This window comes from Asterias amurensis, chromosome 15, assembly GCF_032118995.1.
Source record: "Asterias amurensis chromosome 15, ASM3211899v1".
In the NCBI taxonomy this organism is placed as follows: Eukaryota; Metazoa; Echinodermata; class Asteroidea; order Forcipulatida; family Asteriidae; genus Asterias; species Asterias amurensis.
This window is the reverse complement of record NC_092662.1, coordinates 15,579,821-15,606,805: the sequence shown is the minus strand read 5'-3', so window position 1 is coordinate 15,606,805 and position 26,985 is coordinate 15,579,821. Positions and strand designations below refer to the sequence as shown.

General features: G+C 39.2%; 2 protein-coding genes across 4 annotated transcripts in view; one reads left to right on the top strand and one right to left on the bottom strand.

Moving 5' to 3' along the window:
- The window catches only part of LOC139948464 (protein FAM78B-like), a 32,800-nt gene extending 9,963 nt beyond the window's left edge, over window positions 1-22,837 (bottom strand). The window contains exons 1-2 of one of the 3 annotated variants that reach the window (XM_071946613.1): window positions 22,560-22,837; window positions 14,202-14,505 (exon numbers count right to left, since the gene is read on the bottom strand). In XM_071946613.1, coding sequence (XP_071802714.1) covers window positions 14,202-14,505; window positions 22,560-22,698 — 443 coding nt within the window. In that variant the 5' untranslated portion in view covers window positions 22,699-22,837. Of the gene's footprint in view, window positions 1-14,201; window positions 15,757-16,035; window positions 16,753-22,559 lie in introns of those variants that run through there. The other 2 variants (XM_071946611.1, XM_071946612.1) reach the window with 2 other exon arrangements.
- A 769-nt stretch (window positions 22,838-23,606) lies between these two features.
- Window positions 23,607-26,962, top strand: LOC139948474 (polyisoprenoid diphosphate/phosphate phosphohydrolase PLPP6-like). The gene is made up of 2 exons (XM_071946625.1): window positions 23,607-24,047; window positions 24,801-26,962. The coding sequence occupies exons 1-2, from the start codon at window positions 23,702-23,704 to the stop codon at window positions 25,178-25,180; spliced, it is 726 nt and encodes a 241-aa protein (XP_071802726.1). The 5' UTR covers window positions 23,607-23,701; the 3' UTR covers window positions 25,181-26,962.
- Window positions 26,963-26,985: the final 23 nt, after the last annotated feature.

Below are 26,985 nucleotides of genomic sequence, written 5' to 3'. Positions count from 1 at the left end.
GAATTATACACAAAATGAGATTAGTCTCATCCGAGATTGACTGAATCAGTTTGCGTCAGCGGCAATATCATCTTACTGAGAAGCTTATACTAATATAATTTAAAATTTATATATTAAAGAAAAACACTGTGCCGTGATGAAATTTGCTTCATCTGTATTTGTTGTTGAACAAATCTCGAGTGATTGAAGAAGCAGACATCAAAACTTCTGTTCAATAAAACGAATTATGTTTCCACTAAATAAATAAACAAAGTAATTTGTTTTAAAGGTATCAGGATCTGAATTTGGAAATTTAAATTACTGATTCGTTGTATATGGAACGATATAGGCTTACTAATAGTGACGACAATGTGACGTCATGATATGTTGCTGAGAAAAGTAAACGTATTCAATGTGACGTCATATTCTGCTGAGCAAAATAAAGGCACTCATTTATTTACTCGTAAATCGATTGGTAATATATTGCACTTTCACATTAAATATTTAAGAATTTTTTCAAGAAGGAGTTGATTAATTTTGTTGCAAGGTTACTTACTATTTCCATTAATAATTTTCCAAAGATGTGGGACATATTTCATAAGGCCTGTAAGCACAAAAATTTGCTTAGCATAGAATGTCTTGATAAAAACAGGGTTACCAACCAAATTTTCACGTGATTTTCAGGGTAAGAAAACAACAGCTCAATACCAGTAACAAGCAATATGCAACAAATTGAAATTTGGTTGGTAATCGTGTTTTTAGACATTTCATGCTAAGCAAATTTTTGTGCTTAGCAGCTCTAGAAATTGGCCATTGGTTTCCTTCTAAGTTCCATATAGCTATGTTTGAAATTTCATGATTCACAATATACATCTCTTTATTTTACAAAACCCAGGTTTTACAGCCTGTATTTGTCTCATCCACAAACAGGATGCCGTTCATTTCTGTGATTGTATATAGACACATTACCTCCCCCTCATTACCGGAGTTCTATTTTAGTTATCACCCAAATTACTGCCACCATAAAAAAAGAAAACATCATCAGCCCCAACCAAGTCTTGAAAGATCCGAAGCTCGTCGGAAATGACACAAAATATATTTAGAAAATCTTTTAAAGTGCACTTCAAATAAACGACAATGCAAAGGTTTTAGAAAGGAGTTTTATGACGCAGATTGTTCAAGATGGGGCTTGTGTAGACTTGATGACAAGTCGTTCGGCGCTGCCTATTTGTCTGCCTTTCATGCAACAGTCACAGTGCGATATTACACATGCAACAGTGGTAGGTAGCGCGAGGCGACTGACTCACACACACATACTGGGATCGAGGGTGTGTGTATCGTCCCCGCAGCTACACCGCCTATTACCGTCTTGACTTCAAGACTAGGGCTTGTTTTGAAAACCTTTCCAAAGTGGTGTTTGTCCGTCAATCTAAATACTTGGAATGCATTACCATGCACTTTGCATGGGAAATGTGTTTCCGTCTTAATCTATCATGGATCACCAGTACTGGAGATCCAAATCCCATCATAAGAGATAAGTAACTTAAAGACAGTGGACACTATTGGTAATTACTCAAAATATTTTTTAGCATAAAACTTTGCTTGGTAAGGAGTAATGGGGAGAGGTTGATAGTATAAAACATTGTGAGAAACGGCTCCCTCTGAAGTAACGTAGTTTTCGAGAAAGGGCAATTTTCCACGAATTTGATTTCGAGACCTCAGATTTAGAATTTGGGGTCTCGAAATCAAGCATCTGAAAGCATACAACTTCGTGTGACAAGGGTGTTTTTCTTTCATTATTATCTCGCAACTTTGATGACCGATTGAGCTCAGATTTGCACAGGTTTGTTATGTTATGCATATGTTGAGACTACCAAACGTGTCCACTGCCTTTAAGTGTAAATACTATTCTGCCAGTGTTAAAATTTACACCATGGGTGTTAAAACAAAACCAATGGTATAGTTTTTGCAGAAATGAGTAATATTTAACATCTTGGTGTAAGAAACTTCACTCTCGTCTAAGACACAAGAGTAAATACTGTACTGCAAAACTTGGGTGTTAAAATTGACACCATTGGTGTGGTCACATATTGTGATACCGAAGGTGAGAATCATCATTACATCAAAGGGTGTTAAAACAACACCAATGTAATTGGGTTTTTGTTGCAGATATTAGTAATATTTTAACAACCTGTTGTACATTTTGATTACACACCGTCTGAATGTCATTTTACCTGGGCACAGGTGCGGGCTAAATGTGATGTAGATTAAAAAAGGTTTCTTCATGATATATACCCCTATGTAATTGTTAAACACCCCCAATTTGTGCAGTGGTGAATCACTATATCAACATTGAGAAAGATGCATGCGAGACACACCGTCTGAACGTCATTTTACCTGGGCACAGGTGCGGGCTAAGTGTGTGAAGTAGATTAAAAAAGCAAACTGTGAGACCATATAGAAGTCCGTAGAGACACAATCCCCTCCAAGGCTTCGCGACAAAATAGTACACATCATCAATAATTGGCAGTTTCAACATGGTGCTGGAATTACCTTTTCACGTGGTGGGATGAATAGTAAATGGAAAAGGGATACTGCTGACTGGGATATGAACGATTTTGTTTTGGGTCAATCCTGAGTAGAATCTTAATTTTTCCAAATGGACCACGAGCTCCATTGCACATTTTCCCTCCAAGGCTTTGCAAGAAAATGGTACATAAATATCATCATTGGTTTTAGATTCAACAATGACTGCTCTATATTCCGACACCCCCAGACCTGACACCTAATGGGGGCAACGAAGGCGATTGCCTACATGCCCCCTCGGTGCCCTTGAAATGCTCTAGTAGCAATTTTCAAAAGCTTCATAGGGTGCCCTTTACTATTTCTAAGGAGAAAATACCTTGTTCTGACCAAATTTAAGAATCTGCAATCTTTTAGTGAAACAATAGTAAATACCTCCCAAGATTGGTTGCTTTGTTTCCAACAAATTCAACACAATTTGTGAATAGTTGTGTGACATTGTTACAAACTTTTGCCATCTATTTTTGTTTTGCATTCACGGTTTTCCCATACCTCGATTGGCAAAAACTCGGGCTGTGACGTTGCGATTAGAATAGTTTACTGAAGAGAAAATGGTAAACGAATACTGACAAATAGGGGAAATGAACGATTGTTTTGCGTGTAAACTCTGTGAAGCGTGTTCAGTTTTTTCGTAATTACATTAACAGAAATTGTGTTGTAGCAAAAAAAAAAAGAAAGTTACAATTCACTCCAAGAGAAAGGGACTTATACATCAAAGAACAATTATCCTTGGATGGTTGACGGTAATATAATTATATATTTCAATATAGACTGATTGAATTATACATGAATGGAAGATCCATCATTCTTGTCTATATGACTTAAAGGGACACGTTGCCTTGGATCGGTCGAGTTGGTCTTTGAAAAGCGTTCTGTAACCGTTTGTTATAAAATCGATATGGTTAGAAAGATGTTGTAAAAGTAGAATACAATGACCTACACAAATATGGCTTGAAATTGCGTGGTTTTTTTTTTTACCTCGTCGACTAACACGGTCGGCCATTTATGGGAGTCAAGTTTTTGACTCCCATAAATGGCCGACCGTGTTAGTTCGCGACGTGAAATGAAAACCGTGCAATTTTGAGTGATACTTGTGTGGATCATTATATTCTACTTTTAAAACATCTTTCCAACCATATGCATTTCATAACAAACGGTTTCGAACGCTTTTTATAGACCAACTCGTCCGATCCAAGGCAACGTGTTCCTTTAATGATATATCAGTTTACACAAACTGATTGATTCATCCTTCGGAAACACAGACTATTAATATTATAAACCTCGATAAAAATTGATCAACAAAATTTCTTTTCTGAAACGGTCAGTGGGGGATCTTTGTGTCTATAGAGATGATTTATAGTGTCATCTGTTATGTAAATATATTATCATTAATGAGTTTAGTTGCAATTTCGAGTCACAGAATAGCCACAACCGGATGTACATCAAATCCACGTTGTGTTTTTCTTTTCTCAGTTTCTTGTTTAATTTTGCCGTTTTGATTTAAAAAACTCATTTCATTCCTTCTATTTATTATTATAATTATATACTAAATATTTTGGATAGGGTATAGAATGATGCTATACCAGGAAATAAGTTTAGATATTTGTCAATTATTTGGGTTTGACCCTTACACCAACCACTGCTTCTAAGTATACTTTCCAAAGTCAAGTGAAAATCTCTTGGGTGGGACTTGGGAAAGTACAGTACTTTACACAATGGTAAAACCAAATAAATATTATTTATCCTCGATGCAAATTAAACATCCATAAGTCCTCTCTCTGCGTTGAATATCCACACCGAGCTTGAGTATCCATGCATTTATACATGTACTCTCCCCGTATATCAAAATAGTAAAAGACTAGTGGCGAGTCTCTTCAGTGTACTAATTAACCCCTGTGTCAGATACAAGGTTTATATTTAGACGTGCTGAGTGACATTCAGCATAGCATGTGCCACTCATTTGTATTTCATTGAATAGTAAGCCAAACAAACTGCAAAAAGATGGAATAACATTTACTGTAATGGGGTTATTCCTCCTGCTAACTTGATTGCGAAATAGCTCGCCTATACAGGAAGTCCATCATTTCTGCAGCTTTGAGCATGTGGCAAACCGAATCAGTGTAGACGAAGTAACAACAAATGCACTTAAATTAATTTTGAAACCGGATGCCAAATTTATTTTGTTTATTTTTATATTTAATATCCTGTTTGGTGATTTGATTTTTAATTTTGACCAGTCGTTGAAATTTGTTCAATTGTTATATCATATTATTTTGAATAATTTGGTATTGTATAAACACAATACCCCACTAACAATACTTTGATCATGCTGCAAACAAGGTTACCTTTATGCTTCGTTTTTTTTTTAAGTGGAAGGGCACCAATGTATTTCCTCCTTAGTAAGGAAACCTTATGAGGAAAAACGGCCAACTCTGAAGAAACGTAGATTTTGGGGAACAAAATAATAACAAAACACTTCTGACTTGAAGCCATTTGTTATTAGGCATCTGAAAGCACACCAAGTTGTGCAACAAGGATGTTTTTTTCTTCCTATCATTATTCTCTTTCAACTTCGATGACCAATTGAATCCAAATTTTCAAAGACTTGTTATTTTATATGCATTTTATGTTGGGATCACCAATGGACAATACTGGTCATTTGACAATTACCAAAGGTGTCCAGTGCTGTAAGCACCCCAGACACAGCAAAGCTCCATTGTAGATAGCCACATTTTATATCTGGGTATCGCTTCAACATGGAGCCTGTACATAAACTCTTTCCAACGCGCCATAGTCTGATCTGAACCCACGAAGATCGATTTACCTCTTGCTGTCTTGACACCAAACAAGGAATTAATTTGATGATGTCCTCATTACCATGCCCACTTCGCTTCTCGTCATTCATTAGCCTTGATCAATGTATAGATTTAACTGCTAATTATAATCATAATGACGTGTCCAGATATGCAAGTTAACATTCATGAATAATTCATAGCCAGTCAGTAGCGCCAGAAAGTAACCGACTTGAGTGTGATTATAGTTGGTGAACACGTACAGTTGATGTTTCGCGGTCTATCCCTGCCCCAGATCAATTATTAATTCCTGTTAATATTTAAGAAGTTAATTTATAGCCGCGTAATGTTTGAATGTTGAATCATCCTTTTCTATGAGACAGTTTAATGCCAAGTGAGTGTGGCAAACGCAATGCCCAGGCCCGATACTGATACGGAGACAACGAAGGCGATTGCCTCCGCCGTGTCCCCTAATCATTGCCTTGGTGCCCTTGAAATGCCCCTGTAGGAATTTACAGTTTCCTCGTATAGAGTGCCATTTTCCCAAGGAGAAGATGCCTTGGTGCCCTTGCCTGGTCTTTTAGAGGGTCTAACTAAGACACTTCCATTGGAGCATCTTCAAGTCTAAAGGAACGTTTTGAAGGGGCACTAGGGCCAAGACAAGAAGGCAACGGATGCCGTGACCTCCGTGTATACCCAGGCTTGGTCTACCTTATTTTTCTCATTAGAAGCCATTTATTTTCCAAGGAGAAAATGCCTTGGTGCCCTTGCCCTTTCGAAAAACGAAGCATATACAGGCCTGAATGCCACACGCACGAGCTACACGTTCCAAAATGCAGGCAGTGGAAACACTCCATTTACGTGGTCTGAATTAATAGGCGATGTTTCATTTATTATTCATCGAGACAATGTTCCTTTGGGCAATAAAACCACACAAAAAAAGAACAAATTGCTAAACTGTCGGGCAGTTTTGTAAAGTGAGTACCGGACTAACTTGAAATGCCCCCGACGGGGTTCCGAGACACGCTATTCAACACTTTTACCCTCTGGTTCAAGTGGCAAGCATTTCCTGTTTTCCGTATCGACCGTATTTTATCAAACGCCATGCCTTCAAATTGCCCCAACCGCTTTAAAGTTCTAACGTTTTTATATCCTGGATATATTCAGCGGATAAAATTCTTCTCATTTTTTTTTGTCGTCCTGAAGAAATATTGATTTGATGTGTCTTAATGTATTTATGAGTTTGGAGCACTGCCCGTTTTGTTTAAATGTTGGCTACAGGGGAAGTAATAAGTAGTGTATACAGCCAATGTTTCCAGCCATGTGCTTAGGCTTAGGGTATCAATGGCTCTACTTAAACATAAGGACTGTACTTCAAAATGGTTATCAGGTGGCCAAAACTGCCCGAAACTTAATATCTTGCTTGATATATAGTACAGGAGTGTTCTAATACGGGGGTCATTGCTGGTGAAAGTATGTGAAGATATATACGTTTGGGATCAGGTTACGAACACTTCTTGTTGTTTCAGCAAAATTTAAAGGAAACCATCAATTGGAAATTAATGGAATAATAATCGGTACTGAAACAATGGTGTTCCTTTTTAAAAGAAAATATGTATTTTCTATACCTACATGGACTGTTTAAAATTCCCTGTGAATTATGTGACGTGGATTATTTGGATGCAACTGACCACCATCTTTCGGCCTTCCGAAATTTGTACAGACCTTGGCATTTTGTAAATTTGCACCCCGAGTACTCTAGAGGACTCTAAAGTAAACAGTGATCGTTAGGTATTTGTAGATAGTAGTTTACCAATAGATCGATAACAGAATATTTGAGAACTATTACACTTTTAAAATGGTGTGTAAATAGTTACATTGTATTGGACCAGGCCATAGTTGCAAATTGGTGTTATTTTTTGGCTATAAAGATTAATCTGGACACAAAATCAGGCCTGTATGCTTGGTTTTTTGATATGGCAAGGGCATCAAGGCGTTTTCTCCTTGGTAGGGCACCCTATAGAAAATTTCTACTTGGGCATCTCAAGGGCACCAAGGCAATGGCCACGGGGCATGGAGGCAATCGCCCTCGTTGCTTGCCTCCGTGAAGTATCAGGCTTGCAAAAGTCTATTTTATTTAAAACAAGGGTTTGCCAGCATGCTTGGTTTTGTTTGTGTATTTAAGATTTTGGCAACAAGTTAGTTCATGAACCAATCCCGGAAGGAAAGACGCTGCCACACGGCCTCGTGTCCAATGCCTTTAACCTGATGGACATAAAATCTGTCTTTTTTTTATCGCAAGGGTTTGTACAGTAAGTTGATGTTGTTTGTCTAAAATGATAACCTTTTAAGTCCTGGCAAGAAGTTCATCAACCAATCCCGGAAGGGAAGGGAAGGGAAGTTCAGGGCTCGTGTGGTCCGTGGCCTGTCCAAAAACGGCACACTTTACAACCACGTCCTTCCGCGTGTGGCGTGAATCAGTGGCTCCTACACAACGTTATAAACAATGACTTTTTATGCCCACTGGTTTGGGGTTTGAAATAAAATGTCAGCCTTCGAATTCCACGAAACCATTCTCTAGGAAAAGTTTCATTGTTTGGTATTTGCAGTCAGCTTTGGCCAACTCGACCTATTGTTCAGTCCTTGTTGTGATGTCACAGCTTCTACAAAGTACTCGTGTAGCGTAACGTGTTGACAGTTGACACACTGAGTTCAGTCTTTAAGATTTTTAGTTCATTGTCCTTCGCCCACTCCAATTTGTTTTATCCTATTAGGAAAATCTATACGCATTCTATACGGCCAGTTTCGAAACCACGGCTTAGCTTATACTCAAAATAATGTTTAACATAAAAACTGACTTGGTATAACGAGCAATGAAGAGCTGTTGACAGTGTAAAACGTTGTGGGAAACGGCTCCCTCTGAAGTAACGTAGTTTTTGAGAAAGAGGTAATTTCTCACTCAAATACGTAAAGACTTCGGGCCTGAAGGCTTATATTAGGCATCTGAAAGCACACAAATTTGTGCAACAAGGGTGTTGTTCCTTTCGTTATTCTCTTGCCATTTCGTAGACAAACTATATATAAGGCAACATTTTCACGGGTTTGTTATTTTATGCATTCTGTTGAGATACACCCAGTGAGAATATTGGTCTGTGAACTTTGACCATTAACAAAAGGGGTCCAGTGCCTTTAAGATCCGCAAACCAAGCTGGGATCAAGAGAAATTGTCACAAGTAATTGCCTCACATTAAACCGCTTGCGTTTCTGCACAAACATATTAATGGCATATCTATCATTTAAAGGCACCTTTGGTAATTGTCAAAGACCAGACTGTCTCACTTGGTGTATCCCAACATGTATTTAATTGAAAAAAAAAACCTGTGGAGATTTGGACTTAACTTGTCATCGAATTTGCAAAAGATTACTGAAAGAAAAATCCTTGTTGCATGACTTTGTGTGCTTTCAGATTCCTAAAAGGTTTCAGCTGTCTTTTACAATTGAGTGAGAAATGACGTCTTTCTCAAGACTACGTTACTTCAGAGGGAGCCGTTTCTCGCAATGTTTTATACTATCAACAGCTCTCCATTGCTCGTTACCAAGTAAGGTTTTTATGCTGACAATTATTTTGAGTATTGATACCAAACGTGTCAAGTGCCTTTAATAATCGGCAACCCAAGCCGGGATCAGGAGAAATTGTCACAAGTAATTGCCTCACATTATACCGCTTGCGTTTTGGCACAAACAGATTAATGGCATATTATATCATACCAGCAAGAGACTATAGTATACGGAATACCCCATGTCGGTTTGCATTTATAGATGAACCAAAAAATCGTGTACACTGTCTGCCGAATTTTCCGCATTAACTGATGAAAATTACCCACCGTGGCAAATTAGACCCCAACGTATACTTCATGTTGCGGGAAGTGAAAGCCGCCAGAGCAATTTGTGTTACGGAAATGGCTGGCAATTTAATCTTGTTTGAACTGTTCGTGCAGTATTAACGTTTAATGCGCAAGATGATTTACGGGTGGCTGTATCGCACCGTATTGGATTTGACCCACAGCCTAGTTTCTTATAACAGGTACTAGAGCAGAACAAATTGCTAATACAACCTGTCCTTTATGCTTACGTACCTGAAAAACGGGTACCAGCCAAACTACCATGGCACATGTACACATTAACATTGGTATGCTGCTCATTTCTGCTAGTCAGAAAATTGTTAAACAAATTGTCTGCGCATTGTTTTTTTATTTTTGTCATAATTCTCCTTCAACTTCGATATGACCAATTGAGTCCAAATTTTCACAGATTTGGGATACACCCAAGCAAAAAATGCTGGTCTTCGACAATAACCCCATGTGTACAGTGCCCTTAAGGTGTAATTATAGGCGAAAGTAGTTCGTCACTCTCGTGATCATAAAACTTAAACCCCGATCCATACACTAAGGACCTTTAGGCCAGGCTATTAATACCTTTAGGCCAGGCTATTAATACCTTTAGGCCAGGCTATTAGTACCTTTAGGCAAGGCTATTAATACCTTTAGGCCAGGCTATTAATACCTTAAGGCCAGGCTATTAATACCTTAAGGCAAGGCTATTTATACCTTTAGGCTATAGGCTATTAGTACCTTTAGGCCAGGCTCTTAATACTTTTATGCAATGCTATTAATACCTTTAGGCATGGCTATAAATACATTTAGGCCAGGCTATTAATACCTTTAGGCCAGGCTATTAATACCTTTAGGCCAGGCTATTAATACCTTTAGGCCAGGCTATTAATACCTTTAGGCCATGCTATTAGTACTTTTATGCCAGGCTATTAATACCTTTTAGGCCAGGTTGTTCATACCTTTAGGCCAGGCTAATAATACATTAGTATGTAATGATATTAATATCTTTAGGCCAGGCTTTAAATACCTCTATGCCAGGTTGTTCATACCTTTATGTCAGGCTATTAATACCTCTATGCAACACCTTTAGGCCTGGTTGTTCATACCGTTAGGCCAAACCAAGGCACGTATGCCAACCACAGCTCTTGTTTTACAAACAAGATTCCTGTCTCAGAACACGTGGTTGAACTTAACCACAAACCATGATCAAGTAGGTCCTTGCATGAGCAGACTAATCGAATGGGTATAAAGCAATTAAGTGTGCCATTTAAACACGATTACAAAGCTTTAACATAGAAGAATATCGACTGTTATAATAAAAAATCGATCATAAGTCGTCAAAAAGTGAAGTATTGATTATAATCGTATGAGCGCCATCTGTTAATCGAATTTATATAATCGAGCTGCAGAAGCACAGATAATCGCAAATAAAATACGATCACCATGGATGTATTGAGTAGTAGGACTAGATGTATACATATTAAATAGGCCTGATACTCCACGGAGGCAACGAAGGTGATCTCTCATGCCCCCTGGTCATTGCCTTCGTGCCCTTAAAATGCTGCCGTAGAAATGTACAAGTTCCTCATAGGGTGCCCTTTACAAAGGAGAAAATGTCTTGGTGCCCCTTGCCCTTTCAAAAACAAAGCATACAGGGCATCCATTTCTATCAGGCGCATCTCGTATTTTTATTTATTCTTTGGGCGTTCAGAACTGAGATGAGGTCTGAGCCTTACAGCACATTTTGTAGTCGTGACTTTCTAAATCGAAGCAAGCAAGCAAGCAAGCAAGCAAGCAAGCAAGCAAGCAAGCAGCGCGTGATGCACAATTTACCCCCATAGACCCGTCTGGTAAATAGATCATATTTCTTGTCACTCGGTAATGTGACTCGTAAAGCATGTCATGGACTGGGATGGGGGTTGAGCAGATTAAAGTAGTATTATCGACGACTGTGGACAAGGTTGACATGAAAGTTCTTGTATCGAACGTGAACTTGTTGGTTTGGGCATGGAGCAATGGTTTGGGTGACTGTATTGCAATGTCTGTTCAATCAAAGTGAGTGTGATCTTAACATAAATAATCCGTCACTGAGCAAAAACCTTCCAGATACAACACCATGACTTGACGTTTTAATTGAAGGTTTGCTGAAGTCTTACGCAACCCGAAGTAACATTTTTTTTTACGTAGCTTTTAAAAAAATATATTTTGTACATAAGTAACCTTGTACATAAGCAGGACATAGATAAATTCATCTTTAAATTAAGAAACACATCACACGTTGTGGTCCGTTTTGTTTCTCTAATCGGTCTGATTAGAAAATGTCATCGAGTAACAGTTTCTGAAACAAGCACTCACTCAACCATGAAGTTTGGTCATGGGCGCAGCCATTTTGAATAACCCGAACTGCTTTTGTCAAAGTCATGACAAACTCTTTGTCATACATTTTCCACCTCAGTGATCATGATTACACCATTAAGAAACACCACACACCGTGGTTCATTAAGTTTCCCATAACGGTCTGTATAATTTGAGAATATCTTCGAGTTACAGTTTCTGAAAAGAAGTACTCGCTCAACCATGAAGTTTTGTCATGGGCGCCGCCATTTTGAATAACCCAAACGAACTTAGATTGGCAAAGTCATGACGAACTCCACTTCAGTGATCATGATATTACCATTAAGATACATCACACACCATGGTTCATTAAGTTTGTCATAACGGTCTGTATAATATGAGAATATCTTTTAGAAATTGTACAAAAGGACTCACTCAACCATGTAGTTGTGTCATGGGCGCCGCCATTTTGATTTAACCACCGAACTGCGTTTGGCAATGTGGTGACAAACCCTTTATCATGTGCACACATTTTCCACACCAGTGATGATGTTTCTCACAGCAGTAGATAGGAAAATCTTTCAATTGAAATTTCTAAAAAATAAATGAAACAAGGACTTACTCAACCATGAAGTTTTGTCATGGGCGCCGCCATTTTTAAAAACCCCAACGAACTGCGTTTGGCAAAGTCTTAAAAAGTTCTTTGTCACACATTTTCCACTTTAGTGATCATTATAATATGCATCTAGAAACACGATTCGTTTAGTTTCTTATAACGGTCTGTATATGAGAATATCAGTGAGTTACAGTTTTACAAGGACTCACTCAACTATGAAGTTAAGTCATGGGCGCCGCCATTTTGAATAACCATAAAGGACAGCGTTTTCGAGGCATGTTTGTGTGGATCATTGTATTCTACTTTTACAATATCTTTCTACCTATATGCATTTTATAACAAACGGTTACAAACGCTTTTCAGTGACCAACTCGACCGATCCAAGGCAACGTGCTCCTTTGTTCTCACCATAATTAGCTGTCACACCTGTTGTAATTCAGTGTGTGAAAGCACAAACAAAATTAATATGTTTATATTACAGTTGACTGCACTCGTGAGCATTTCTCATTCGCTGATTAATGAATAAGGAAAATGAGTCATTTTATGTTTATTTAACAGCGAGTTTATATTACCCCAGTTGGTACAGACACAATCATTTTTCCATTGCCGTTTTACATAAAATATGCTGGTGCGTTGATCTCACGTGCTTTATATGAAATATTGCCACCAAATATCGACTTACTGGCACTGGGCACCTTTTGGTTATTTTCAAAGACCAGTCTTCTCACTTGGGGGTATCTCAACATATGCAAAAAATAACAAACCTGTGAAAATTTTACTAAACTAGTCGTCGAAGTTGCGACAGAATAATGGGAGAAAAGACACCCTTGTCGCACAAGTTGTGTGCTTTCAAATGCTCGAATTCAAATATTCGGTGAGAAATTACTTCTTTCTCGAAAACTACGTTACATCAGAGGGAGCCGTTTCTCACAATGTTTTATACTATCATCCTCTCCCCATTACTCGTTACCAAGTAAGGTTTTATCCTAACACAATTATTTGAGTAATTACCAGTAGTTTCCACTGCCTTTAAGTCCGTACGCTTACTATGATGACTATAGATCAATCTGGCATAATGATTAATTGTTTTGAGGCGGTGGTTCTAAAATAGTGTAAGGAAAGAGGAAATGATGAATTTAAATTGATTATGATAATATGAACTTCACATTTAGAATGAGATACCAACAATACATAGGGCTTGAACTTTGAACTTTTGCGTGATAAGAGTGTAGGGGAAGTTCTATGTTATACATGTAGTTGGTTGTTGTGGCTGTTTTAGTGGCAATGCTGTTGTTGTTGTTGTTTTGATGTTGTTGTTCATAGGCTTATGGAGAAACTTGTCGATTCAATCCGAGTGGTATATTATTTTCCAGGCTAATCAAACCATACACAACGTGATATGTTCATGTATGCACAGGCAGTTCATTAAATAATAATGTTGTAGGGCGGATTTCACTAGGAGTTAAGACTAGTCTTATAACGTAGGACTAGTCTCAATGTTTAATATCTCCTAGGACTAGTCTCTAGTAAGGACTAGTCCTAACTCTTTGAGAAACCGACCCCTTGTGAGGTAGCACTGCAGAGCAGTGCAATTTGTGGGCAGAAGTTTTCTTCTTTTACACCTTTCGGTTGTGTTAGTTTTCACCCTTGTTTCAATTCTGTATTTAAAGTTTTTAAATACAAGCATATACTTGATGGAGGTATACATTGTTAGCTGTGCACTGTATTTAATTGTTCTTATGTGGGGAAGTTCCAGGTAGCGCCAGACGAGACGTACTTTATCTTGAAGTTGATGGAATGCGTGTTTCCATCAGCCTTTTTGAGATATGGCGGACACATAGGAGTGCACTTTTTGGTTTGGGTGTATACGAACAGATTTACCCTAACCTGGTATTCTAGTATTGTGTCCGCCATATCTGAAAAGAGCTTAGGAGCCTTCCAGTCCACTGAAAAAATAAAAGTTAATTTTTGTCACAAAAATATAAATATAAAAGTGAAACTTACGTTCCCAGATTGCCGTAGGAGATGGTGAAGTCCATATTATTACAACCTTGTACCCATCCGATCTGCCACGTGTCATTGCCGCTCACGGGCGGGAATCGAACCCGGGCCGAGGCGCGGAAGTGCGGCGTCTGGTACTTCAGCACGGTCGGGGAGTTCTCGATGAGCGTGGTCGGATGCGGGTCGATGATCGCATGGAGATCGTACACTTTGATGTCACCTTCAAGACCGAGGTTCTTCTGGTGTTTTGGCAGTATGCACCCCATCGGCAAGTGCTGGAAGAGTCGTGGGGTATAACTAGCTCGTCCTAGGTTGGCGACGAAAGGAAAGATGTAAGTCAGAAATCTCACAATCGCTTCGCGAAAAGCGCCAGCTTCTTCTTCTGGGCGCTTGAGTATCCGAAGACTAATTTTAGTTCCACACACGTACGAGTCGAGTGTCGTACCACTCTGCGAGGGTTTTGAATCCGACAACTTTATATAAGTTTGTGGAACTTTATTTGCATTAATCTGGAGCGGAGCGGGATAAAATACTCGTGTTTTAACCTCAGCACCGATTTGCTCACTCGAATAACCAAGTTTACACAAGTTTATAAACTTTGTTAACAACGCGAGTGTTGGAGAAAAAGTAAGCTCACTGAACACCGACGTTGATATGTTAACTTTAGTTTGTTCAACTCCAGTTGAAAACTTTTTTGAGTTCTGAACAGATTTTGAAGATGTTAATAATACATGGTTCCAAGATAGTTTCAATATTTCAACAAGTGTTGTCGGTGGTAGTATACACAGCAACAAAAGTCGTATCAAAAGACCGGGTATAAAATCCAAATGAGTTTGGTAGCAATTCACTTTGTTCACAAAGTACAAAAACAACAGCAGACAGATAAGCAGACTAGGCAGCAGCTGATTCAATGTTGAAGCTGGGTAGAAACTATAGCTTTCTGTAGACTTGTTGAGAAGTTCTTGATGGGGGAAGTGGTGATGAATCCCCCGTAGGGACTGACTAAGCCCCGGTCTGCTTGGATCCAGGGGACACGCTCGGTCGTGGTAAGCAAAACTTTTCGACTCAACAACAGGTCCTAGGAGTTCAACTCTCACTCTGTCGTCCCAACAACCAAGTCTGGCGTGGAGTGAGGAGCTGCTCAGATCCGGGCCGGGGTCCAGCAGCTTATGACGGTGGACAAAACGAGCACAGCTACTACAACAACTGACGGCGGGGCCACAATCTGGATTTTCCTCTGATGTCATTTCCACCGGCATTAATGGGGAAACGAGTGGATCTGGAGATAATGGCCCATAGAGGAAGCCAGCATCAAGCAGGGTCCCGGACCCCTCCATAGCCTCATGACTGGAATAGAAGATCTGATTGGAGTCACACTAACTTGCTGCATCCGGTCTATATCATCGGCTACCAGACCATGTTGGGAGGCCATGTTTTTCCTTTTCCCTGAGAATGAACTGACAGGAAACTCTCTTTTAAAAACAACTGTGATGGTTGCCAAGAGATGACGATACAGTCATTTGACTTACGCTGGTAGTGTTAGAATACAGTCCTGAATCTAGTGGAGTAAAAACAACAACAAAGAATGATTATCAGTGTTCAACTTTATGCACAAGTTATATTCTCGTCAGTTCAACCATGGTTCAACGAGGAAGTAATGGTTCACAACCTAGAGGAAGGGTTCAACACATACAACGTCCCATCAACAAACGGTCCTTGCTCTATGCATCAACTAACTACCCAGTAAACGGGAGGTACTTTATAGCACTGTCTTTGCTAAACCACCCCCGTGTTCCACTCCAACAATATACCAAATTCTAACCAAAAATGTACATACCATTTAGAGCAGTAGTCCTCCATCTTTTTATGGGCGAGTATAACATGGGTCTTTAGCCCCGAGCACCGAACAAAACACAGACCGAACGGTCGGCTGGTCACGGAACAATGGAAGCCCGTATGTTGGCAACAATGGACCCATGGGTGTTACCCAGGAATACTGCTGGTAGCTGGCGACATTGGTAGCCTTGGGTAGGTCCAGTATAACTCTACTTTGTGCTAAATCTGTTTGGCTATTACTCGAAACTCTAGTTGTTCAGTGGTGTTGTCCAGCTTTGCCTTAAGAGTCCGTGTATTCCGGTTGCTACTTTATCAATATCAACCCCCAGGATCAAAACACAACCACGGACTACCCGTGTACTAATACAATTACCAGCACTAACTTGCTCGTTGCTTGTTTACTCAGCAGTTGTGTTATTTATTCACGGAGTAAATACATGAACCATGAAACTACCCAACAGTGCATAACCCACACTATCACAGTATAATAATCTCACAGAAGGAAAAACACTCGTTACATATACAGTTGAGTAGATTCGGTTTTAATGGTTTCAGTTTGCAGTCTGTCCATGTATTTTGTACTTCTCGGTAGCTATAGGAACCTCTTGTACGCGAAAGCATGCACGGTGTAAATGCGTACACAATAAACAGTCAACTGGCGTCCACGATAAATTTCACTTGTGGTAATTCAACCGACACTGTGTGTGTATACAGTGCAAACATCACTTGCTGCCAGAATGCAATATTGTGAATTAATTAGCCACAGAACAAATTCACTTCTTACATAACACAGTTCAACGTCCTTCAAAACTCGAGGTTACAGTTCCAACGCAGCGACCACAATACATTATTTATTTTATTCTACCACAGGATACCATGAGTATACCAATACACCACTCGTTTCACACAGATGAACTCTACACATGCAGCACACACCAACGACATGTAGTACAGCGTGGAAACTCGAGTCAACTCACACGGGGTCAAGTCCATGTCATCCAAAAACAAATTATTTTTCCGGTGTTTTTTTTTCTTTCTTGTATAATCGTAGACAACTGTGTTGCAAAAACTTGCATACACAAATTATGAAAGTAATCTTCAATTGCGAGTTCACGTATATTTATTATCGTACTAGCTGCATCCATTAACCCTTGAGATGCCCCTCTCAACGTAGCCTATAAACTTCACCTTGTAAACCTATTCGGTTTGGAGCACTGATGTCGACGTACGTTTTAGACCTTGCACTCCTGGGGGAATAGTTCACTGTGCTCAAGTTTTTTTCTTTCCTGAGGTCTATATACTACCTGAGTTGAATAAAAGTAGGTTCTGTTGTTAACTTCCAACGCTGTAGGTAACCTGGGTTTCTTCGACTGCTAAAAGGACGACCAAACTCCAATTTTCCAGGTCATGATGTTATGGGTCCGTCTGCACTCCCTTAAATCCTGCTTTAATCTCTTGAGCTGAAAATTGGATTTAAAACCTTGGAGTTAAACCGAACCATCGACATTATGCGTAAGGCATCTATCGTATCAAATAATCTGATCCTATCCCTGCATCCTTCAGATCCACCATGCGGTAACTCCAGTATAACACACAACATCTTTATTTACTGCCGGTTGACCGAATTCCTTAGATAAATCTGTCATCACTAGCTGGTCTTTAGCTGCAGAATTGGTTTTTCATTGATAAAAATGGTCGATACTCGAAGCAGAATATATAGATGCATTCCAAAGTTTCTTCATAACCAGACGGAATTGTTGCTGGTGCCACGCGTTGTCACCCTACACCGGGGAAGATGTAATGATGCTACCCCAGTTGTGATGCAGTCTCCACATTACACCGAGTCCAGCAGAGAGAGAGAGAGAGAGAGAGAGAGTCAGGAAAAACAGTCGTAATTCACGCTGGTTGTATTAAACATTCATGTTTATTGAAAGGCGACACAAACAAACCCGGAGAATTCTCAATTTACTACGGGGGCTTGCCTCCTCCTACTCTCGAGTCCTCAGCATGATGATGTGACGCGCTGATCAACACAGCACACACACTGCACAACCACGGTATATTAATGGGCAAATCCTCACACATCAGTATATTACAAACTTCTCTCTACTCGTACACTTTGTGGTGTGACAGTTTGTACGCATGAGGCAGTGCGGAGATACCGACTTAAGCACACAGAGAGCCCGGCCTAGGCATCATCATCATCATCATCATCATCATCATCATCATCATCATCATCATCCCTGGTCGTAGATGCTTCACATACCGACGTCACGCCACTATGTTATCGAGAGAAGTTTAACCTTCTGAGAGAGCCCTACAGACCTTTGCCACTAGAGCCTGGTGTATTTTATATTTGACCTATATTCACCCAGCAGTGAGTTAACCATAGCTATGGGCTTCGTTATTAATCGAGATACCCAAAAGGTAAAACCTGGGTTTAATTTCGTAGAGCTGTTAAGCAGAATGAAATGTACAGAGCCGAAATAATTTTAATAAGCTCATCGTCAGCTATCTCCTCCATACGGTGGGTCACGGGGGTGAGATGGTTCAGTGTGGATAGAGAAGATGCCTTGTTCAGCTGATGTGGTAGTGGATTAGACGGTCTCCTTGATAGCTACTGTGTGTCATGATGGTGAGAGGGTTTAGTGTGGATAGAGAAGATGCCTTGTTCAGCTGTTGTGGTAGTGGATTAGACGGTCTCCTTGATAGCTACTGTGGGTCATGATGGTGAGAGGGTTTAGTGTGGATAGAGAAGATGCCTTGTTAAGCTGTTGTGGTAGTGGATTAGACGGTCTCCTTGATAACTACTGTGGGTCATGATGGTGAGAGGGTTATCAATAATCCGGTGGTGTAATGATAGTTCGTCTTTATCATCAGCCTCCTTCAAGGTGGGTCATGGGGGTGAGATGGTTCAGTGTGGATATAGACAAAGATGCTTTACTTAGCCGATAATTTAATCTGGTGTAGTGGATCATGGATAGTAATTCATCATCACAATTTATTCTATTAGCTCTGAGGATCATGAGGGTGAGATGGTTCAGTGTGGATCATCAAAGATGCTTTGATAATTAGTGGATTGTGGATAGTTGATCGTCTCCATTCACCTCTGTACAGCTCCATCCAGTTTTTAAAAAGTAGCCATATAATTTCAAATGGCTCATTATACTCCCCTGTTTCATATTATGTGTTGTCTTCTTCAAGAAGATGTATGTATACTAAGATACCATATTGTGATATTTGAACAAAAAGAAAAAAACGAAGAAAAAACAAACAAACAAACAAACAAACAAACAAACAAACAAACAAACAAACAAGAAACAGCGCACAGCCAGCAGATTTATCATGTAATGGTATTATTTAGTAAAGATGCATTGCATACAATCCTTTACCTAACTCACTTTTAAGTTTCATGAACTCCCTTTGGTTTCCAAACAGAACACACTCTATATTTAGACTCCGTTTGTTCCTTCAGACTATTGGGTTCAAAACACAACAAGCGGTTCAAAATTCCCCCTACCATGTCCCACATATTAACAAATTCGCCTGATCAATTTGTCAGTAAAGAGTTAACGACTTTCGATCTTTTCTTCACCTCCCATCGATTTGAGTGTTTTCAGAAATAGCATGGTGCGGCAAGGCATTGGCAGCCAGGTTTATTGCTTTGAATAATGGTTCAAGTTAAAGGTACTGGACACTATTGGTATTAACTCAAAATAATTGTTAGTATACCTACACACTTAATTGGTAACGAGCAATGGAGAGATGTTGATAGTATAAAACATTGTGAGAAACAGCTCCCTCTGAAGTAACGTAGATTTTGAGAAAGAGGTAATTTCTCACTCAAATACTAAAAGACTGTCAGGCCTGAAATCTTTTATATTAGGCATCTGAAATCATTGTGCGACAAGGGTGTTTCTTTCATATTTTTTTTAGCAACGTCGAAGAACAATCGAGTCCTAGTTTTCACAGGTTTGTTATTTTGTGCAAATGTTAGGATATACACCAAGTGAGAATACTGGTTTTTGACAATTACCAAAGGTGTCCAGTGCCTTTACGGCTCAATTTGTGATGGCCGTACAAAAAAAACTTCCCTGCCCAGCGTGTCCACACGCTCCTAACAACCGTATGTGATTCAATGAGCATGGCACGCGTGCTGTTCGCGATTCATTAAAGGAGTTGAGGGTGAAACACGGAGGGAGGAAATGCCTGGGCCCAATTTCATGATAATAATAATAATATCGAAGTCTTATATAGCGCACGTATCTACCAAACAAGTTACTCATGGCGCTGAGTATATATAAACTTTCAGAAAGATAGGTTATTACAGTGATGAATTCTAAGACCCTATTATTTAGCACCTTATAGGGGTTTACAAGGTGCTACGGCGCATACAGTAGCCACAGCCAGGAACACCGGGGCGAACCCCTTCTCTTTTCAAAAAGTGCTCTGGGTTTATTTACATGCGTTACACAACACATGGAGCCAACGGCTTTACGTCCCATCCAAAGGACGAAGCAATGCTTAAGTGTCTTGCTTAAGGACACAAGTGTCACGGCTGGGGATTCGAACCCACACTCTGCTGATCAGAAACACCAGAGTTTAAATTCGGTGCTCTTATAACCGCTCGGCCACGACACTTCATAAAGCTGTTAAGCTAGCAGAAAATATTGCTTAACAAATTTCTTTGCTAAGCAAATAATTGATGGGTATCCAATCGCATCAATTAAAAAACATACTGTAATTTTGGCCTGCGATCTGTTTCTGTTAAAGGCACTGGACACCTTTGGTTATTGTCAAAGACCAGTCTTCTCACTTGGTGTATCTCAACATATGCATAAAATAACAAACCTGTGAAAAATTTGACTTATTGTTCGTCGAAGTTGCGAGAGAATAATGGAAGAAAAACACCCTTGACGCATAAGTTCTTTCAGCAGATGCCTTGAATTCGAGACCTCAGCTAAATTCAAATATTTTAGTGACTCCTTTCTCAAAAACTATATGTTACTTCAGAGAGAGCCATTGTTCACAATGTTTTATATTATCAACAGCTCTCCATTGCTCATGGCAAGTAAGTTTTTATGCTATAATTATTTAGAGTAATTTACAATAGTGACTGGTGCCTTTAAAACCCGGGACCCAGTTCCTTCGAATATCGGATTATAATCTTGATATTTAAATCGGCAGAGCCAGGTAAGTTAATCTCTGTTTAAAATCTTGAGACGGCGCGGGCGAGTTAACTTTCACACTTCCACCCTGGGGCGCATTTATTTTTGTATCCTAAAATTTTATGTTGAAGGCGACGGCATTTCTAAATAACTGGGGGTGAAGTTATTTTTTAATATTTCTAGTTCCAGTGTTATTGCACTGTGGTAACAGCCCTGTGGCAATCTAGTGCTAAATATACTTTTCTACATAAGTGTGCACTGCAGAGGTTGAGTTCATTCTGGGTCTGTTATCAGTTAATCTTGAAACAGTTATCTTTCGTACCCATCAATATTGACAGGGGTAGCGTACGGAGTGTAAAACAACTCGACCAGGAGAATTAAATACGTAGACTTAATCAGTGATGAAATCAGAGGCGGGCAGGGGGCGGAGGCCCCGCCCCATAATTTGCCCCCTGCCTCCCTTTAATGTGAGGTCGAAAATGCATAATTGTTTTTGTTTGATACATTAAATAGCACCGGCCAAAACGCCCCTTGACCTAAAATAAAATTATAGCCGATTTTTCATTTATGAATGTACCACCATCGTTAAAGAGTATTGCGATCAATGATATAGAATCTTATTAATAGAGATGAAGTATCAAAATCCAATTCAAAAATCTGGGTTTTTTAAAAACATTTTTTTGTACCCTCAATCAATCGAGTCAAAACGTACCCCACCTAACACATAATTGAAAGAGTCTTTCATATTACCCTTACCCCCTCCGTTATCTCTCCGTGTATATATATGTTAACAATAATTGTTCGTTCCATAAAGATTATTTAAATCATAGACTTGTGTCGGCATTGCCAAGCAGCTACCTGAGATGTATGTATAGAGAACTTACTCATGTATCAGGAATTCTGACAGATGGCGCTGTTTCAAATTTACATCATGAACAATTATTTCAAAATGAACCCCCAGGGTTGTGTTTTTATTTTCAACTTGGCTGTTTGACCAATGTTCATGACAACTTTTCTTAATAAACCCAAACTACCTATTTTTCTTTTTACATTTCTACATTATGAGCACCAACTTCATTATATAAAGGAATGTAAAATGACACCGTACCAGAAGGGTTGGGAGGGTCGGTCACCACGGGGTTCCCCACCCAGTCCGAAGGGTTCGTAGGGTGACATAATAAGGGTTCCCCACCACCCAGTCTGCTGGTGGAATAAGCTTACTCTGGAATGGTGGAAGAGGACCACAATTGGATCTCCACCCATTCCTGAGGAGTGGGGGGGGGGGGTAACCTTTGCAGGTTTGGATCCCCATCCAGTCCGGAGGGGGGGGGGGGTCACAACATGTTCTGGAGCTTACCGTCACTGTCTTCAAGATCCATAAGTTGGAAGGACACCTCGTCATTCCCAGGGGGACACCGAGTGTTCACTGATGGGTGAAGGCGGGGTCGATCATCTCCTCGAGCGTCGGTCATCTTATTACTTCCAATGGGATACATTCCCCAGTTATTCTAAAAAGAGTTTGTTAAAATGGTGTGTCGTGCTCAGGGAGAGTTTTCGAAGACACACTACTCCAACCCGGTTTTAAACCATTATGTTTGGGTTTTTTGTGTGTTGTTGAAAAGTTTGCAATTAGGGCATGTGGTAACCAATGTCACTTGACACGCTCGTTTCCGAACTTTGTCTTGTGACGTCATAGTTAAATCTTTAAAATGCGTTCGTCTCAGAACGCGCAGTCTTGGCAACTTCTCGCGCAGATAATGACGTCACAAATAAACCTGTCCGGCATCGAATTATCTCTATTGATGTGCAACAGCTTAAACGCGCGCCGTAGTAGTGTAGCCGTGATGAGCAATTTTGTCTCTTTTTTTGTTTTTGTAAGGATTCCCAAAACAAATATTGCGTCCCGTGAGCATGGAGCCATAGCTTTTGGTGGACTCTCATGGTACTAGTTGACGAGTCTATCCTTTCTCAAGAAAGTATATGTATACAAACATTTAAACATTTAGGTTTGAAGTGTGTCTAGTGTCCGGTTGTGTCGGACGTGTTTTTGCTGTAACTTTTTTTTTTCAGATATCAAGAAATTGTGCTCGTTTATCAACTTATCTCTAGCGCTGAGGAGGCTATTTTAAAAGCTCACAGAAAATTGTAAATAACTCCGTTGTAAATAACCCCAGTACTTGAGTTTGTGGATCGAAAATATTAAGGGCCTCTCAGCAGGATTACTCTCCGGTTTTCATTTAAACTATGTCGCCTGGACTTTTTCACCGCATGAACAAATTTAATACACAATCTTACTAAAATGGGGGGGGGGGGGAGAAAAAAGTTTGCAACACCTCTAGCTAGCTCACGCTCACACCGTTAATGTTAAAGAGCGCCACCACTTGGTGTATTGTAGTTAGGAAAAGATGGCGCCAACCATGTCGACACTTCTGTAGATATTTGTAAACAAATTAACCTATTCGTTCTCTGCTGTTGGTTTATACGATTTTAAAGGGCAAAATGGTTTCGGAATTACGATCACGAAAACTTGCCTCTTCGGAGGAAAAGGGAAAACAAGAGATATCTGATCAGAAAAGTGAAGATGGGAGCAAGAAAAGAAAAGCTGTTCGTGCCAACAACGGAAGTCAACCCGGTGTATTCCGACGCCTTCTCGAATGGGATAAAGAAACGTCGCTTCTTTGCAGCATCTGTGCCTCTCCAACCTCGGGGCATGGAAGCTTGAGGTTGTTCTTGAAATTGATTGAGATAGGTGGTCATGGAGTGCCATGGATAGTGATTCCTGTCACTTTGATGTACTTCACCGAGGATCCTTGGTTGATGGAAATTTTACTCAATCTATTGGCAGGTAAAAATTTAAATAAATTTATTTAAAAATATCATTAATATGTATTGGTTTTTTTTCTAACTTGTACTTGGCGTATCCGATCTCACAGATGATTTTTATAACCATAATGAATTTCTTAATCTTATTGTTAGTTAATGAATGTACTTTCTGCCAGTGATTGTGTAGGCCCGGAATTTGATTTTTTGAACATGTTGAAAGGGCAAAGGCCAAGGCCATTTTTATTTTTGCAAAGGCAAAATCAGTTAGACTTAAAGGCAGTGGACCCTATTGGTAATTGTCAAAGACTATTATCTCAACATATACATAAAAAAACAAACCTGTGAAAATTTGAGCTCAATCGTTCATCGAACTTGCGAGATAATAATGAAAGAAAAAACACCCTTGTCACATGAAGTTGTGTGCGTTTAGATGGTTGATTTCGAGACCTCAAGTTCTAAATCTGAGGTCTCTAAATAAAATTCATGGAAAATTACTTCTTTCTCGAAAACTATGGCACTTCAGATGGAGCCGTTTCTCACAATGTTTTGTACTACCAACCTCTCCCCCCATTACTCGTTACTAAGTAAGGTTTTATGCTAATAAATATTTTGAGTAATTACCAATAGTGTCCACTGCCTTTAAATATAAAGGGGGGTTTGATAATTTCTTTTTAATAGATTGGGATGGAAGTGTTTTTAACAGCAATTTGTATTGTAAAACCATCTTTAAAAAAAAACATGTTTATCCTTTTTCTTTGTTCACTCCTTTTGGCAGGAATCTTTCTGGATCTGCTGGTGAGCCTGATTCTCAAATCTCTGGTCCGAAGACCTCGACCCAACGTCAACCAGAATGATATGGTCCTAACTGCATCCGTAGATAGCCTGTATTCCTTCCCTTCAGGTCACTGTACACGTGCAGGGATGCTAGCCTTCTTCTTCATAGCCAACATCGATTTAACTGTCATCCAGGCTATGATACTCTTAGTGTGGACGGTCGGGATTGCGTTATCGCGGATCTGTTTGGGACGTCATTACATTATGGATGTCAGCTTTGGCCTCATCATAGGCCTTCTTCAAGGAATTTTCATCCAGTATTACTGGCTGCCTCTGAAGAGCTTTGAAGATTTAAAAGGATATTTTATTCTTAAGCAATGAGCATATGACAAATCAGCATTTAACTCTTTGTGAAAGTGAAAATTATTTTGTTTTATCCCAACACCGATGTGTGTAAGCGCTGTATACATACTACTTTCCGAAGTTCTGTGAACTTGAAAAGCTTATTACTTGGGTGCAATGCAAACCCATGACCTTTGTCAATCTGCCCTTTAATACCTACTTATTTTTGCAGTGGCTTTTTATGTGCTTTTTTTGTTTTTTAAAGGCAGTGTATACTTTGTGTATGTCAAAGACCAGTATCCCACTTGGTGTGTACCCCAAACGTTCAAAGGCTTTTTTAAAGCCTTTCTTAGACTTGAATTTCGAGGTGAGAAAAATGACCTCTTAAAGGCAGTGGACACTATTGGTAATTACTCAAAATAATTATTATCACAAAACCTTACTTGGTGATGAGTAATGGGGAGAGGTTGATGGTATAAAACATTGTGAGAAACGGCTCCATCTGAAGTGACATAGTTTTTGAGAACGAAGTAATTTTCCGTGAATTTGATTTCGATACCTCAAGTTTAGAATTTGAGGTCTCGAAATCAAGCATCTGAAAGCACACAACTTCGTGTGATAAGGGTGTTTATTCTGTCAAAAGTTATCTCACAACTCCGACGACCAATCGAGCTCAAATTTTCACAGGTTTGTTATTTTATGCATATGTTGAGATACACCAAGTGAGAAGACTGGTCTTTGACCAATAGTGTCCACTGCCTTTAAGGGGGTCGTTCGTAACAACAGCTCTCCAGTGCTCTTTTCCAAGAAAAATTTTTTATGGTCACTTTGTTGGTGTTATTACCAAATGTACACCCTTCAATATGAGGGAATGATATACATTTTTTATGCTTCTGTATAATCCATCCTCTGGGAAGAAAATAATAATGTTTTACAGGCGATGGAATTAAATTCTAATCTTGAATCTTTTACTGAGAAAAAAAAAATCCTTTCCATTTAAAACAAGAATGAAGCATCAGGCCCTGCCCCTCTCTACCATGTCAAGATGGAACAATTTATAGAAATGTTTCATACTATTAAACAATTTTACCGCAAATGTATTTTTGTGAGAAAACTGCCATATTTATTAATTTTAAATAAGATAAATTTCATTGTGAACATAAATTGTAATATAAGCTTTAATATTGTAATTATTGTGGTATCATGAAATTTAACTTTAAAAATTCAAATCAAATCAGAGAACGATTTGTGTGCAAAATATAACTGTTTTTATTGTATCATTTAAGAGAATATATAATGAATAGGGTAGATGGCCTTAGCTTTCGATCCAATCCGGACCTTCTTCAGAGGCATAAACCAAGTACAAGAGTAAGAGTATATATAATATAGACCCCTACCCTGCCTCTTTCACACCCCATCTCTATGATCCATTTCCAGTAGACCTATTTTATTACACCAGTAAACCTGTTTATGCTTGCAGTGTTGTCATTACCTTCCAGAAATACTCAAAGCCTGACCACTTTTTTTTGCTTTGCAGTATAATTATAAAATAGACCAGTTACAGAAGACGTTGATGTCGGTTTGCAGTGTATTGTTTTTACTCTACCGTTTGGTGACACAGCATGTTAAACCCCAAATAAAAACTACATAATGATGTAGCTTATCACTTGTACCCAATATTACATACTTCTACATTTCCATTTGTCAGTTTTCTGAAATTTGAAATGTATGTAAATAACAGAATGTATTCGGCTTTACCTGCAGTTTTATATTTTTAATAATGACCTTTACATTCCAAACAAAATTTAAATAAAACGTTGTCTAGTGTGATTTTAATTGAACAC